Here is a 15731-nt window from a genome sequence, read left to right as displayed (position 1 = left end):
CAGTACTTCTCAGAGGTGGAACAAAAGGGCTCAGCATTGCCCTTCTCAGGGTGCAGCCCTTCCCCAGTGCCTGAAGCCCTGACAAAGGATAACTGAAGTTTTTCATCTTACCCTTGTCCTTGGGTATCGCAAGTGAGCTTCCTGTGGGTGATGGATGCTCAATACCTCTCCTCTCTGGACCACTGAGGATAAGGGTTATGTTTGCTTTCCCAGCACAGCTTGGCCAAGGCCTCCAGCATGGGTGCAGAAGCATACAACCCTGCAGTCTGCATCAGGGACCTGATGCTGAAACAGTGCTGCGGTTCGACATAGGTCTCTTCCCACCTCTCTTCTCTCCCCTTTCTGTGCATCAGAAGCAGAAGAAAACCCTAAGAAGAACAAAACAAACCCATCAGTGCCATAAAGCCCCAATGGCAGGGGTTGTGGATTCATGTAAAGTGCCATAGTCTCCTACAGGTTCTCTGCTGCTCAGTCCCTAACAGGAGAACTTGTCCTTTCCCACCATGGCTGCCGAGGACAGGAAGGGATGCTCAGCCTGGGCTGAGCAGGCTCAGAGGGAGCAGGACCCGGGGAGGCTTTTCCGCAGGACTTAAAGCAATGCTTCCCTCCGCAGGCCCTGTGCCACCTTCCCCAGGAGGCAGCAAGCACTGCTCCTCCACAGGGGGCTGGGGACATCAGTCAGGCTGCTCTGAGTGAGACGCAGGGGCCGAGTGTCAGGTTGTTATTAAAAACCATTAGTAAGTGACAGAACTGTGTGGAGCACTTCAGGTGCAGACAGTGGCTGGAGCAGGGATTGTTTGCAGTGCTGGGGAGATGAGAGAGTGGTGAAGGTCACAGACACCTCATTCCGGGCTGCCTTAGAGGCAGGAGGGATGGTGTTTGCTCTAGGGGAGATGTGGGTTTGCAGGGAACCCCTGCATGTCACAAGGGGACTTCAATGTGCCTGAGTGTGGAGTCCTGTGCAGCCCCCATAACCACCTCCTCCTCTTGTTTCACCCTGTTCTCTTGGGGCTCCAGTATGGGGCAAGGCAGACCCCTTCCCGTTGTGGTGGAGCTGCCGGGGGAAAACCTGTTTTAACATTTTTCTACCCAGTGGAGGCAACTGGAAAGGGAAATGTTCAGATGTTTTTCTTGCTGTTTTCCATGATTGGTGCTAGCTTTCCCCTGGAAGGAGCTGGAGATGATGGACCAGCAGCTCTGGGAAGCTGTCTGCTTGCTTTGATGCCTGGCTAGCTGTGGAGCTCCAGGGAGGAGCTGGCTTCAGTGGCAGGAATACAAGCCAAAAAAGACAGAAAGCACTTGCCTATGGTGCTTAAGGTGCCTAATGGGTGAGATGGAGGCAGAGGCACCTCAGGTGAACATGCCTGGAATGGGAGCTGAGGGATGGTGATGCTGATGATCTGCTTGAAGCAATTGCAGGCCGTCAGCAGAGTGGAGAGCCACTTCCTCGTGTTTATTTAAGGCGAGATGCCCTAGTTTCATGCTTTCAGTGGAGTCCCTAATTATTCCTCAGTCTTTGTAGTGAGCTAATTAGTTTTGCAGCACTCAAGGCTGGGGAACACTGATAGGCTTGGGAAGCACAAGCTGGAGGGACGAGGAAGAGCGGAAAGCTGGTGGGAGGTGGCTGACTGGCAGAGGGGAATGGCTGGGAGCAGGGCAGGGGTTGGAAAGCCTGTGGATGATGGTTTGGGAAGGATGATGGAGGAGGGAAGAGCTGTAATTTCATGTCATGCAACATGCTGGGGTGTAAAAATGTGGGAAGAGTGATGGAGTGGTAACTGAGGGGGATGGAGAGGTAGGGGAGGGAATGAGAGGGATGGTCCATGGGAAAGCAGCCACAGAGCTCAGGAGGTGGGATCCTGCACGGAGGGGTGCACAGCACCACACAAGGCAGGGCAGGAACTGTCCTTTGCATGGGCACTGCCTGTCCTGGGGTGCTGCTGACTCTTGCAGGACCAGCAGCATTTCCTGACTGCCCCATCTCTTTTCCAGCTTAATGGTGATACTGAGGAGCTCTGGGGGAGAGGCCGCATGGAGCAGCTGCTCTCCAAGCTGGGTGCTCACCTCCCCATCCATCGCAGCTGCTTCTTTTGGAGAGAGCCACCACAGATCAGGTAACCTGCACTGATAACTGGCTCCATGTGCTCCCACGTACACATTCTGCTCTGTGTGCATGGACACCTCACTGCTTTGACAGCAGGGTTGTGCTCCAGAACCCACGCTCCACATCTTCACTGTGAGCCCGAGGAGCACAAAGGTCTCATGGCTGTTCCTGCTGCCACTGGGAAGTTCCCAGTGGCCAGCAAGTGCAGTGTGTGACAACTCTGAAGTGCCCAGGTGGCTGTGGATTTATTAGGGCATTATCCTACTACTGCTGCAAATGGTGTCATCTGTCTTCTAAACTTTGCACTTTATTTCAGGGAGAGAATTGAGTATATCCAGGCAATATGCTGTAGCTTTAGCATATGATAAAGCCCTGCTGGGAAGTGTAGTTTTATTGATTTTGTTATTAAAGTGCCACTGGAATAAATTTGCTCATTTGAATGAAATGTCTTATTACCTGGGTCGTAACAGGCACATGATGAAATCTCTGGAGGGGCTGGAGCTACCCACAGCCTGGTGATGGGGAGCTGAGATGGAGCAGCTGCCAGGGACCCACAGCTGTCACCCTGAAACCCTCAGCACCCCCTGGCTCTGCTGGAGAACTGTTTGGAAACCTCAGGGTGGGAACAAGCCGCAGTGGCAGGGGGCACTGTGTGTTAGTCGAGGTTCGCATTGCTCCTCTAATCCTTTGCTCAGGTAAGGATGTGGTTTTAAAGGGAATTGAGGAAAAATCTCTTTCACAGGGCAGTATTTCTTTAGCACCAACAGTAATGGGGGTGGATTGGGAAATGAGCCGTTCCCCATTACACTGGAACCTAACTGCACAGCCCATGCTTTCCAGTTAAAATTTGATTGCCTCGAATCCTGTGTATTATGGAAAATAAGAAAAAGGCCTAGTAAAATTTATGGGTTTTAATCATAAACCGATAGAATCACAGTAAATCTATCATAAGCATGCAGATACAGACCCAGGAAAAACAGGGAGGAAAGCAATAGCTCTGCTTTTTTCCTGGAGGAGCTGCATGTACCCATGGCAGGGTCAGAGAGATGGAGAGGGTGGGGAAGAGAGGGAATGAGAGGGGGAAAGGAGGCAAAGCCCAAAGGTCTTTCCACCTGCCCCTCTGTACCACTGTGCTGCTCGCTGTGGAAGGAGCAGGCTGAGACCCTGCCAGGGGAGGAGAGAGGAATGTCTGTGCAGAGAGGGGACTGTGAGGAGCACACACAGATGTGGCGGAGAGAGAAGAGCCCTTGAGAGAGGAATGGCAGCAGAGAGACAGAGAAGCGCAGGAGACAGAAAGTATTTTAACAAATAAAAGGGAGCGAGCGATAAGGAGGGAAAAAGGGAGAGAATAAAAAATTGGCTCTGAAGCAGAGATAAGAGGGGGAGGGCAGGTAGAGAGAGAGGAGTAAAGTGAAGCACGATAAGGCCTGATGGAGATGGGGGAAGGCAGCAAGTTCTGGCAGCGCAGCTGGGGTCTGTGGGTAGAGAGCGGGGGGGGGCTGTGGGGTACTATGGGGTGAAGAGTCAGGCTGAACCCCTCTCCTCTGGTCACCTCACCCCTGTGTGGGGAAAGGTGTCAGTCTCACCCCGGCCTTTTGAGCTGCTGACCCAAGGAGAGGCGCTGAGCAGACACAGAGGTTGATGGGGGGGGGGCAGCGAGTCAGGCAGCAGAAGAGAGCAAGGCACAGCCCCTGGTATGTCATGGGGGGTGCGGAATGTGGAGCCTGGTAGGGAATAAAGTTCCTGGGATGGGCTGGAAGTGAATAACCCCTCATTGCCCTCACTGCCGTGTCCCAACTCAGGGTGCCTGTCATGGAGATCCCCCGGGGCTCCCACTCTTGGAAGCAGAGGAGCTAAAAGTGTGTGGGCTAAAGGAGCTAAAGGTGTCCATACCCTAAACACATCCCTTCCTGTGTTTTTCTGCTACCTCTTTAAAGCTGTTTTTGTAACTGCTGCTTTGTATTTATCCTTATTCAAAAGAATTAAAAGTGCTGTCTGCCTCTGACACGAAGCCCATGGTTACCTGAAGAGCAATGCCCTTGCTTTCTCACACCTGATTAAACTGCAATAGAAACATACTGTACATTTCAACAAAGGGAAGAAAGAGAGTTTATCCTTTAGCTGTGTTTTTTTCTCCCCTTCTTTACCAGCCATGAAAATGGCTGTGCTGAGATGCTGGCCACTACAAGATGCTTTTCTTCCACTCATTCCATCTGCTTTAACCACATAGTGACTGAAAAGAAAGAAATTATCCAACTCACAAAGCACCAAAGATTAAAGAATTGGTGTGGATAATAAACTGTGCGGCAGCAGTGGTGCCACAGAACATTGGGCAAGCTCACTAAGGAGAGGCTCTGAGCTGCAGCTTGGATGTGGGGCAGGCAGCGGGGCTTCCTGCAGGAGGGTTTTGAGTAGCAGAGATGGGGTTCTAGGGGTATGTGGGGGTCTGGATGGGTAAAACCCCTGTGCTGGCAAAGCCTGATATGTTGCACATGAAAAGGAATCATTTTCTCTCCCCTTTTCATTTTTTAAACCTTCTTTTTCTAACAGTGAAAGGCTTGGATCCTCCCTTTGATTGCTGGGATGCTGCAGTGTGCTGCAAATATGTTGCTGGACTTGGTTAGTAGTATTTTCTTCTCTTAAATCTATGTGTGTTGAATTAGCTCTTTTAATTATAGCATAAACGAAGGATAACTGGAGTCAATTAAGAAGCTCTCTCTGGCTGTCAGTGTTAAGAGCTGCCCAGCATCATGCAGACCCCCTCCACCTCTCAACAACTGATTGAATTATTGTCAGTCCTGGCAACAACCCTCTGGAGGACTGAGGCTTTGGTGCATCCCAGGCTCTCCCAGGGGATCACAGCTCCAGCCTGGTACTCAGGATCCATGGAGCAGGATGTGGGGTACAGATGGAGCCCAGCATGCCTGCCTGTAGCACCAGGCTGAGGTTGGTGTGATTCTGTTTGTGGTTTTGTATGTAGCTCACTGAAAATGTTGGATAAACACCAGTGGGAGGGGAAGCTGCAAAGAAACATTTTTGCTTTGGCTCTTTTAAAAGCAAAACAAAAGCAAAAAGGCTCTTAAAAAAACCCTATTTTGGTTTCAGAGTTGTAAAGGAAAGATGGGTTAGAGATGAGAAACTAACAAATCAAAGCTCCTGAAACCCGCTGCGAAGAGAGAAACACAAAATGTTTTGTTTGAAGATGAATAGAAAGCTGAAACCAGCAAAAAAAATCCCCACTCCCCACAAGCACAGATGTTTCAGGTTGGTTCTTCGAGGCTGGCGCGGTGCTGGAAGGAAAGCAAATCCATTCTTTTCCCTGTCAGCGCTGCAGGCTCCTGATGCTTATTTTTTATTATCTTGTGTAGTGGCTTTGATCCCTGAAGACTCCTTAAGTGCTTTACAAATCAAGCATGCAAATCCCAGCTCATCCACCTCAGAGATGCTGCCGAAGCTGGGCTGGCCAGGAAGCTGCTGGCCAGTGAGGTGCCACTGGTCCTGGTGGTGACAGGACCTCAGTGATGTTTATAAAAGCCTTTAGTGTCCCTATTGCCACTGTTTGCAGGGATGTTCTGTTCTTGTGCTGGGGTCCCCAAGCCATGGTCCCAGCCCTGTCTCTCCCATGGAAGGGCTCCAAGGAGGGCTGGTTGTGGCCTTTGCCCTTCTCTGCACCCTCTGAGGGCTGGCAAGTTGGCACCAACCAACTGGGAAAGGGTTGAGCTGCTCTGATGATGCTTCTCTATATTCAAAGCTTGACTTCAGATACCTCTTTGCCCATTGCTGTCTCTTAATTTCACTCCTTCCCTCTGGGGTTGTCCTCCTGACTTGCTCCTTCTAATTCACCTGCTGTACACCTACTTCCACACTGATGCTGTCTTGCTGATGTAGGTAGCTGGTCTCAGGGCAGGGTGGCACACACAGGCCAATTTAACCTCTGTTCCTCTCCTTTTCCTCACTGCGACAATACAAACCTTCCAGACCTCCTGATCCCAAATACCAGAGCTCAGCAAAGGGAGATTGATGCCTTATGACCAGACACCATGGTGATGGGCAAGCTGGAATCTAGCACCAGCGCAGCCAGCTCATTACAGCCTGCAGCACCCCCCTGCTGCAGCCCTGTGCTTGGCTCAGGTTGTGCTTTGAGTGTGTTTATAAACAAATATGATTTTAGGGTTTTTTTAGACAAGGTCCCCTGCAAGCCTGGAAATTAAATGCCCTTGGGCATGCCCAAGGGTGCTTGCAAGCCTGGTTGCCAGTGAGTTAGGGCCAAAACCACCATAGGATGGTTTGTGTTGGAAGGGACCATAAAGCTCATCCAGTTCCAACCCCTGCCACGGGCAGGGACACCTTCCACTGGAGCAGCTTGGTCCAAGCCCCTGTGTCCAACCTGGCCTTGAACACTGCCAGGGATGGGGCAGCCACAGCTTCTCTGTGCCTCAGCACCCTCACAGGGAAGCACTAATGGCCATAAGAGCCATTAGAGACAGGTGTGGAGCAGCACTGGAGCTGCTGGGTGCCAGGGGCACCCCTGCAGCCAGGGGCAGGCAGGGCACTGCCTGCTTGCCCAGGCAGCAAAGGTGCTGATGGAATTGCAGCATCCCTGCCTGCAGGGACAGTGTTCATAGCACAAAGGGCCAGCTTGTGCTCTATCAGGGAGGTGACACCATGGTACTGCTGGCAATGGTGGGCAGCAAGTCCTCTCCCCACGTAAGAGGCAGCAGGATCTCCAGGTACGCCCAGCATTGCCTGGCAAAATCCAGTCCCACTGGCTCTCAGCCCAAAGGCCATGGGCGCAGCGAGCTGTTGCCTGCTCCATGATGGGGCTTTGTGCCCTCCTAAGCACACAGAGGATGGATGGATACACTCAGCCCTGTGCTGCTGCACATCAGCACTGTCCTGCTCCCCCAGCCTTTGGGGTGGGCAGGAAACTGGCTCCAAAACTATGACAGGTCCTTGGGAGCAAAAAGCAAACTCCTCGATGCTGTGCAGGCCCTGGGACCCCTTTGGTGGGGTGCAAACCTTCAGTGTCAGTGGGATTCTCACCCTGGCCTGAGCCTGTTCTTGGTGTGGTGGCAAGGAAGAGAGCACTTGCCAGGTACGGAACTGGACAGATCAAGAAGTCAAGATTTTGCATTCCAACTATCTATAGGAAATAGGGTTTTTTTTATTATTTCAAGTTTTCATAAAAATCCATAATTATTGAAATCAAAGTTACAGAATAAAGTTCGTAACTTTTTATTGATTTTATTTCTTGGGTTTTTTTCTTTCTTCCCCACCCCACCCCCCGCTTTTTTTTCCCTCTCAGAGTTATATCTGACACCAGAGTCCATCAGACAAAGTCCTTACAAACACAGGAGTCCTGAAGACATCAGCTGAATGTTTTTCCTGGTATAAAGAAGAAGGGGAGGAGGAAGAGGTGGTGACAGTGCGGATGCAGTGGGGTTGGATGGGGACTGAGGACATGGTGGAAGGAGAGAGGTCGGTATGTTTGTAGCAATGTTTTTAAATTATTTTTTATTTTGTTCATTTGTTCTCTTTTTTTAAAAAAAAAAAAACAACAAAAAAAAAAAACAAAACCGAACCAACCAACCCACCATTATTATTTGCAAATTGTTGCCTGGTTTAAATCATTTTCATGTTGAACTTGCGTGGCGCGTCGGCAGAGCTGATGCCCGCATCGGACTTCCGTGGCACGTACTCGATTTCAATGTTGTGCTTGGTGTTGCCTTTCCCCCGGCTCCACAGGAAGAGGAGCACCAGACAGAAGAGCACGACGCCCAGGAAGGATATGAAGCCCATGGTGGTGGCGATGATGAGAGTCTTGATGTCAAAGGGGAAAGGCACGGTGGCGCGCGTGCTGTTGGCATCGCTCTCGTTGGGCTGGTTGGAGATGAACGCGAAGGTCTTGTTGGGCTGGTGGGGCCAGTCTGGGGAGTAGCTGCGCACGTGCAGGTGGGCCAGCATGGTGTCGTTGCCACCCGCGTTGCTGGCGATGCATAGGTAGGTGCCATTGTCCTGGATCTGGGCGTAGCGCACCTCCAGCGTGCCGTCAGGGAAGACAGTGAGCCGCCCGTTGGTTTTGGTTGAGATGAGGTGCTTGCGGGGAGACAGCCACATGATGGTGGGAGGCGGGTCCCCATCTGCCCGGCAGACAAAGTGGACTGTGTGGCCTTCGTCCACAAAGATCTGCTGAGGTTTGCGGTCCCGTATCCGTGCTCGGCGGCAGGTGAAGTAGTTGGGCAGGAGGACGTCAGGGAAGTCTTTGAACTCCTTGCCCTGGACGAACTCGGGGGTGGAGCAAGTGGGCTGCTGCTTGTTGAAGTTCAACCTCCATCGCCGCCGGAAAACCCAGAGCAAGCGGCAGTCGCAGGCCAAGGGGTTGTTGTCGAGGATGAGCGTCTCCAGGTTGCCCACAGAGTGGAAGGCCGACTCCTCCAGGGTGGTCAGCAAATTCCCTGACACGTTCAGGATGCGCAGGTAGTTGAGGCCGCGGAAGGCAAAGGGCTCGACCGTGGTGAGCTGCCCTCCCACCAGCTGGATCTCCTGCAGCCTGAGCAGGTCATGGAGCATGGAGCCCTCGATGGTAACAATGGGGTTGTAGGACAGGTTCAGGAACCGGAGGTAAACCAAGTGCCGCACCGACACATACGGGATGGACGTCAGGTTGCAGTGGGTGATGGACAAGGAGGTCAGGTTCAACCCGTAGAGGCAGTTAGATGTCATGGTATCCAGGTAGGGCCAGTGGGAGATCTCGAGGACCTTGAGCCGGTACAGCCTCTTGAATGAGTAATCCCGGATGGTGTTGATGTTCAGATGGCGCAGGCGCAGCACAATCAAGCCGTGAAGGTGAGACAGGGCCTCCGTGGGGATGGAGGTCAGGTTGCATTTCTCCAGGGTCAGCTGCTCCAGGCTGTTGAGGCCACTGAAGGCCCGGTGGGAGATGTAGACAAGGTCATTGTCCCCCACCTCCAAAGACTTGAGGTTGTACAAGTCCTGGAACATGTAGTCTAGGAGGATCACAATTTTATTCTCACTAATGTCTAGCTTGGTAAGGTTGCTGAGTCCAGTAAACACCCCCAAGGGGATCAGCTTGAGCCTGTTACTCCTGAGCCCCAGCGTCCTGAGGTTGAAGAGGTTGTTGAAAGCCCCAGGTTCAATGGCACTGATAATGTTCTCATTTAGCTCCAGCTCCTCCAGGTGAGGGTAGTTGGCAAATTCATCCTGGTTGAGCGTCTTGATGCGGTTCTTGCCCAAGTCCAGCAGCCTGGTCTCGGTGGGGATCCCCTCCGGCACGACCATGAACCTCTTCCTGTGGCACAGGACAGCGCGCTCCTGGGCAGAGCACTCGCAGCGCGGCGGGCAGCCCGTGGCGGAGCCAGACAGGATGGATCCCAGCATCAGGAGGAGAATCGGCTGCCAGCAGGCCAGGAGTGGGCTGCGCATACTCGCCTCCCCAGCTACCATCCTATCTCTCACCTGCAGGTAACACGAGGGAGAGAAAGAGCAAGGGGGATGTGAGCGAACAACAGGCACCACCACAGCAAAAGGTTTAGTCTGGGTAGAGCTGGCACTAAGGTGAAGGGCACTGCAGAGGCAGAGCAGAGGTTCTCATTTCCCAGCCAAAATCCAGCCCAAGACCATCTCTCCTCCCCACCCCCCAACTTTCCACTTGATGAGAGAACGTGCGCAGACTTTGAGTGGAAAGCCTTGAGGAATCTGTGTCAGACAGACCTCGCTTCCTCGGCTTCTTAAGAAAAATAATTTAATACTAAACACATCTATCTACAGCCTATTTTAAGCTCTTGAAATTATTCTGTTCCCTGTAGATGGAGCCTGAATATAAAGGCTGCTTTGCAAATGCAGAGGAGCCGAGCACAAGATCAAGCATCTGGGGGATCCCTCCTTGGGATCAGTCAGTAGTGGGGTGTCTGAGTGGGGAGCAGCCACAGCTCCACAGGAATCAGCCCCTGATAGGGTCTGGGGGTGAATAAGGAGGTCTGCGGGGTCATGAGGCGTCTGTGGCTGATGAGGGGTCTATGCAGGGTGATAAGGGGCTCTGTCTGCTCTCAGCTGGGAAAGGCTCTGGGAGGGCTGGGTGACCCCCTCGTGGTCATGCTGCCTCTGCTGTGTTTATTTCCTCATTGCTCGAGCTGTTACAAGGGATCAAATCATATTAATATTGCATGTTAGATGTACAGCTGCTCCGGCCCATGTTTATATCTATTGTTATGTGTGCACTCTGCATTGCTTCCACTAATGCTATTTACGGCTATCACTGAATATACTCAACACATTACTTCCATTGGCTCTGTTTGTATCCATCATTATATCCTGTACATTATTTTCCCTGCTCCTGCACTATTTATGGGTCTGGTACATGTTCTGTGCATTACCTCCATTGCGTCGCTTTACCTCCATCGTTTCCGACAGACAGATGACTCAAGTCTAACTTTTGTTCCCCAAAAATGATGCAAAATTTCTTTGCGAGACGCAAGGATAAAGATGATGGACTGGCCATAAACATGTCCCCCAGCACCACCTCGGAAACCACCAGGCCTTGGCACACCAGGAGTCCCTGCAGAGCTCCTCCCGCAGCTTCCTCCACATTCACCATCCTTCTCCATTCCTTCCCCTGCTACCTGTGTAGGGGGCCTGGTCATGACCCCCAAAGCAGGTCTGTGGGACCAGAAGCTGGTCCCACACCACTCTCCTGGCAGTGGTGCCTAGCTCCTTCCCGCGAATCCTGCTCCAGTGCCTCCCAGTCCCATGGAAACATTTCCAGTGGGATGGCTCAGGCTTGAGGCCAGGCTGCAAAGAGCCATTTGCTGGGTATTTACAATTCATCATCTCCCGTGTCATCACCTCCCCAGTGCTGACGCTGCTGGGCAGCTCTACGAACACAAACAGGGCTGCTGCTACTGTGGTGGTGCCACTGGGGTAGGCTGGGGCCTGGATAGCACCGTCAGTTAGGATCACAGAATCAACTGGGTTGGAAAAGCCCTTTAAGCTCATCCAGTCCAACCGTTCCCAGCACTGCCAAGGCCACTCCTAACCCATGGCACTGAGGCCTCATCTCCACGCTGTGTGAACACTTGCAGGGATGGTGCCTGCAGCCCTGCCCTGGGCAGCCTGTTCCAATGCCTGAGCACCCTCTGGGGCAGGAATTGTTCCTCAGCTCCATCTAAACCTGCCCTGGTGCAGCTTGAGGCCATTTCCTCTTTTCCCATCCCTTGTTCCCTGGGAGCAGAGCCCAGCCCCTCCTGGCTCCATCCTCCTGTCAGGCACTTGTAGGGAGCCATCAGGTCCCCCCTGGGCCCTCTATTCTCCAGACTAAACCCCCCAGGTTCCTCAGCTGTTCCCCATCTCTCTTGTGCTCCAGGTTGGCAGCTCTTGCCCAACTGCGTGCATGTGTTTGCTCCCCAAGTGCTGCCAGAGGGCCCCTGTGCCACCTCCCCATGTCTCCCCATGGGCAGCATGTGGCCCCCTCCTCCTGCTTGTGATGTGCCCGTGGCACTGCTGCTTCCACATCCCCTCACAGCACCCCTCGGCCGGAGATTCTCAGAAACCAATTCCTACTCCTCACAGCCATGCTGAGAAAACCATCAAAGCAAGCACAACGCTACATGCAAAACAAAATACAGTCAAAGGGGCTTAATTATCCCAGGGCTGAAAAGACTTCAGCTCATTAGAGTGCCAGGCAGCCGGCCTTATTTGGCTGTGTGCTGCAATCCCTGCTCTGCCTGTGCGTGCAGCCACGCACTGGTCCCTACTGGGCCACATCCACTGCAGGGCCCAACTCACGGACCTCCCCAAGGCCAAATCCTGCCTTTACCAGGAGAGGGGCAGGAGCTGGAGCTGCTGGGAACGATGTGGTGTCGGTGGCTAAAATATAAGCAAGGAGGTGATAGATAAAGGAAGCAAAATCTGCATGGTGTTAAAGTGGAGACAAGCCTACTTGTGTAAAATTAAAGGCTAGGCACACCTCACGTTATTAGTTCTCAGCTAAATTTAAATCCGTGATAAATACAATCCCTGACAAAAACATCTGTAATCTTAATAGCCAGAGTCACAGATGAGCTTTGGATGTAAGACAATGAATAAGCTGAAAATTTCTGAGCTAAGATGAGCTTTAAATCACTTTTGGTTCTCATTTACCTCTGCTGTTTCAGAGAGGATATTTGTGCCTCAAGGTGAGGCATATATTAAGAGATGCCCTTCTAAAACCAACTCAAATGGTGACTTTTGTTGTGAGCTGGGGTCAATCTCCTACATGTGGCTTTACAGGAACTGTCATGCTGAACCCCACAGCACAGCAGCCAACCTCAGCCCAAAGGCAGGGCTCCTTTCAGTGCCCTGTGCTGGGCAAGGGGCTGAGGCTGCCTTGGATGGGCTTGGATGCCTGGGCTTGGTGTCACTGGAAGGAGCAGAGAGCCCATGGTGGCTGCAGGAACCTGGGATGTGACCAAGACCAAGCACCACCAAGGGCTTTCAAAATTGAAGCCTTCCCAGCCTTACCCTGAGGAGGAGCCATGGAACAGGTCTGAGCACCCCTGCCGGGTGCCCAGCCACGGCTCCAGCAGGCACTGCCAGGCAGGATCAGACCCCATCTCTCTGCCACAGCCCAGGGAGTGCTGCAGCCTCCAGTGTGAATGTGCCTCCCATTCCTCACATTAAAAAAGAGCATCAATAAAAGAACCAGCTGCCCAACTCACTGCCTTTAGGCAACACAAACCAGTACAGACCACAGCAGAACTGCTCCGAGCCCTGGCACCCTCTGACCCATCCTCACCACTGTGCTGCCTGGGGACCACAGCTCCAAATCCAGCCTGGTGGCACAGATGGGCATGCTGGAGCCACACTGCCTTGGAGCTAAATGCAGCAGGACCTGCTGCGTGTCTCCGGCTGGGCTCAGCACTGGGAGGAAAGATGTTATTCTGGGCTTGTGCCTGGAAATGGAGCCTGGGGCCAGGCTGGAGCTCTGACATGCATGGGATTTGCTCCATTGCGATGGGCACAGGCTGCCCCCACGCAGAGGAATGGACAGCAAACCCATCAGTGCTGCCGCTGCCCTCCTGTCCCAGGGGTGGCTGGGCCCCCTGCTGCCACCACTGACCCTGCCCCTCGGGGTGCCCAGCACCTCTCAGCACCGCGTGACAGGAGCCAGCAGCACAGAGCCCTGAGTCAGCACTAACCCCACCTGGCAGCCATAAATTACAGCGTGCGAGACAGGCACCCTTGAACCAGATGCTTCGGAGAACATCAAACGACAACAGGGCATCTAGGATGAAGCGAGCCACATCCCTGGTGTGTGTGTGTGCGGGGGGGCTGTGGGGCTGGCGGAGCACGTGTCTGTCTGTCCATCCTGCACCCCACCTCTGTCCTGCTGGCTCCGCACTGAGCTGCCGAGGCACCGTGCTCAGAGTCAGGGCTCCGTCTCCTCCAAGCTGCTCCAGCTAAATCAGATTTTATTGAACTTGACTACATTTTAGAGATAAAGACTCCAGGTTTACAAATAAATATTTAACAACCTTTCCTGCTGCTAAAAGAGTTGCTTATCCAGAGCCCGGGCTCTGCACTGAGTGTTCCTGGAGCTATCTGCAAAGCAGCAAAACAAAGGGAGAAGCTTTAATTTGCCGAACACGTTCGTGCCCATTTCCTCCTCTCTCCATCATTCCCCTGCTCCCAGCGTGCATTTGTGGGCCCTTTTGCTTTGTCTCTCCTTCCTCCCTACCCCACCTGCTCCCTGCTCCTCCTTTTTACCCACCCAGTGTCCATGGGGAGCATGACTCCAGGGATGGTCAGGGATGGGTGGGAGCAGGAGCTAAAGCACATGGGGCAGTTTCCCTCCTGGGACCATGCTGCTTCGTGTGGCTAAAAACAGCCCAAGGAGGGAGACCCTAAAGGAAGCCCTGAGCACTGCTGGGGGTGACTGGAGGCACAGCACTGGCCTGAGCGATGGGAAGCTGCTGCCACATTTCCTCTGGGCCTTCGTTAATGGATGAGCTGCTGATGAAGGGCACAGAAACAGGCTGCTGAGCACAAAGTGCTGCCCTGTGTCCTGCCCTGGCCCCACATCCTCCAGAAGCAGCACAGGAGGGTGTAAGAATGGGGATGAAACAGGCAGACATTGAGAAGGACCCTTTGAGCATTGTCTTGGTCAGAGTGGTGGGAACACAGGAGCAAGGCAAGGAATGGGCCATGGTGAGGAGCCCACCCCAGACCCCAGCCTGGGGTCACCACTGCAGTCACCACATGGAGGTGTGAGTCCTGCCCCAGCCTTTGCTCTGCCTTCCCAGGGATCTGCTTTCAGCAGCTCCGCCCTGGGAGCCTGGAATAGGTGTGCAGGAACCTGATCTGCTCTGGCAGCTGCTCTGGGGCTGTAAGAGAGCACCAAGAAGTATTAAAGATGCAAATCCCCTTCCGGCACTGACACTGCGTGGCTGGCACCAGACCCCCACAGCAGAGAGCCTGCAGGACTGCCCTCAAAGCTGTTTCCTCATGCAAACAGGCCCTTTCCACCCAAACCGTGGGGAGTCATCAGGGAAACACCAAGCCAAAGGGCAAGAAGAGCAGAACAAACGGGAAGAGTTAAACAGGGAGGAAGAGCTCAAACATGGGCTGAGAGGCCAGGATGCAGGATGCTGAAGGCTTCAGCCCAGCTGTCCACTGGTTTAGCTGTGGATGCGCTTGATGCAGGGACAGGTATGTGTGGTGGAGGGACAGCCAGAGATGGCCCAGAGCCAACCTGGAGCGTGGTTTTGAGGCTTGGCAGGCAGGTTACTGGAGCAGGGTGATGGGAAGGAGCTCCCGGTCCTCTCTGCAGGACGCTGATACTCAGAGCAGTTTCTGCTGAGGCTGTTTCTTGCTGCAATCACATCTGTGTGTGAGCTGCTCACCCTCCTCACACCTTTGCTCCTGCACTTCTAATGCCTTTTCTCTCTCTTCGGCTGCACATGCTTCAATGCCCCATCAGCAAAGAAAACATCCTGACAAGTGATCAATAAGTAATTGCAAAGGCAGCTGTGGATGCCGGGGGGTGTAAAGCCCTGAGCTACCAACACATAAATGAGGAGTGTAAGGGTGCAGCGCAGTGTGGAGCTCAGGCTCGGAGCCAGCCATGCTCCCTGCTAGTGGGAGATGTCTCCCAAAGGTTCGCCTTGGGAGCTCCAGAGTCAGAGATGTTTCATGGTGAGTCAGAGAGGAGCGGGAGGATGCTGTGCGCTGGGATGCTGGGGAGGTCAGGCACAGCTGCTTGAATGGGGCTTCTCCTTTTCTTTCTTTATTTTGGCAAATCTCCTTGGGATTCCTGTCTCCACGGACAAGGGCTGGGCCCATCCGGATGGTGTAGGTGCTCACACAGCTCAGAGGCATTCGAGTGATGAACCACCACTGGGTGGAGGACACTTCAGTACAGCATGAGGGTCTCTCTATATCTTTTTCCTTCCCTGTCTGTAGCAACGAAGGGAGGATGGAAAAACTCCAGGCTCTTCTGAGGGCTATGGAAACATTGGCAGCGGAGAGGTGAAAGAGAGGTCTGCCCAGTGCGTGTCTTCAGTCAGAGCTGCCAGGGTCACACTGACATTGTGAAGGCAGCCCCTGCGCTCCAGCTCCACGGCCATCGCTGCGG

General features: G+C 53.2%; 1 protein-coding gene and 1 long non-coding RNA gene across 3 annotated transcripts in view; one reads left to right on the top strand and one right to left on the bottom strand.

Annotated features, from left to right (window-relative positions):
• Positions 1 to 1992: 1992 nt before the first annotated feature.
• LOC115945956 (uncharacterized) lies at positions 1993 to 7646 on the top strand. Its single transcript, XR_004080125.2, has 4 exons — positions 1993 to 2114; positions 2575 to 2799; positions 4655 to 4723; positions 7410 to 7646. It is a non-coding gene; the product is annotated as an uncharacterized lncRNA (long non-coding RNA).
• The window catches only part of LINGO1 (leucine rich repeat and Ig domain containing 1), a 66676-nt gene continuing 58277 nt past the window's right edge, over positions 7333 to 15731 (bottom strand). For both annotated transcript variants that reach the window (XM_005145724.3, XM_034066122.1), the window contains one exon: positions 7333 to 9580. In XM_005145724.3, the coding sequence (XP_005145781.1) occupies positions 7727 to 9568 (1842 nt within the window). In that variant the 5' untranslated portion in view covers positions 9569 to 9580 and the 3' untranslated portion in view covers positions 7333 to 7726. The remainder of the gene's footprint in view (positions 9581 to 15731) is intronic.

This window comes from Melopsittacus undulatus, chromosome 9, assembly GCF_012275295.1.
Source record: "Melopsittacus undulatus isolate bMelUnd1 chromosome 9, bMelUnd1.mat.Z, whole genome shotgun sequence".
Classification (NCBI taxonomy): Eukaryota; Metazoa; Chordata; class Aves; order Psittaciformes; family Psittaculidae; genus Melopsittacus; species Melopsittacus undulatus.
This window is presented reverse-complemented; position numbering and strand designations above follow the sequence as displayed.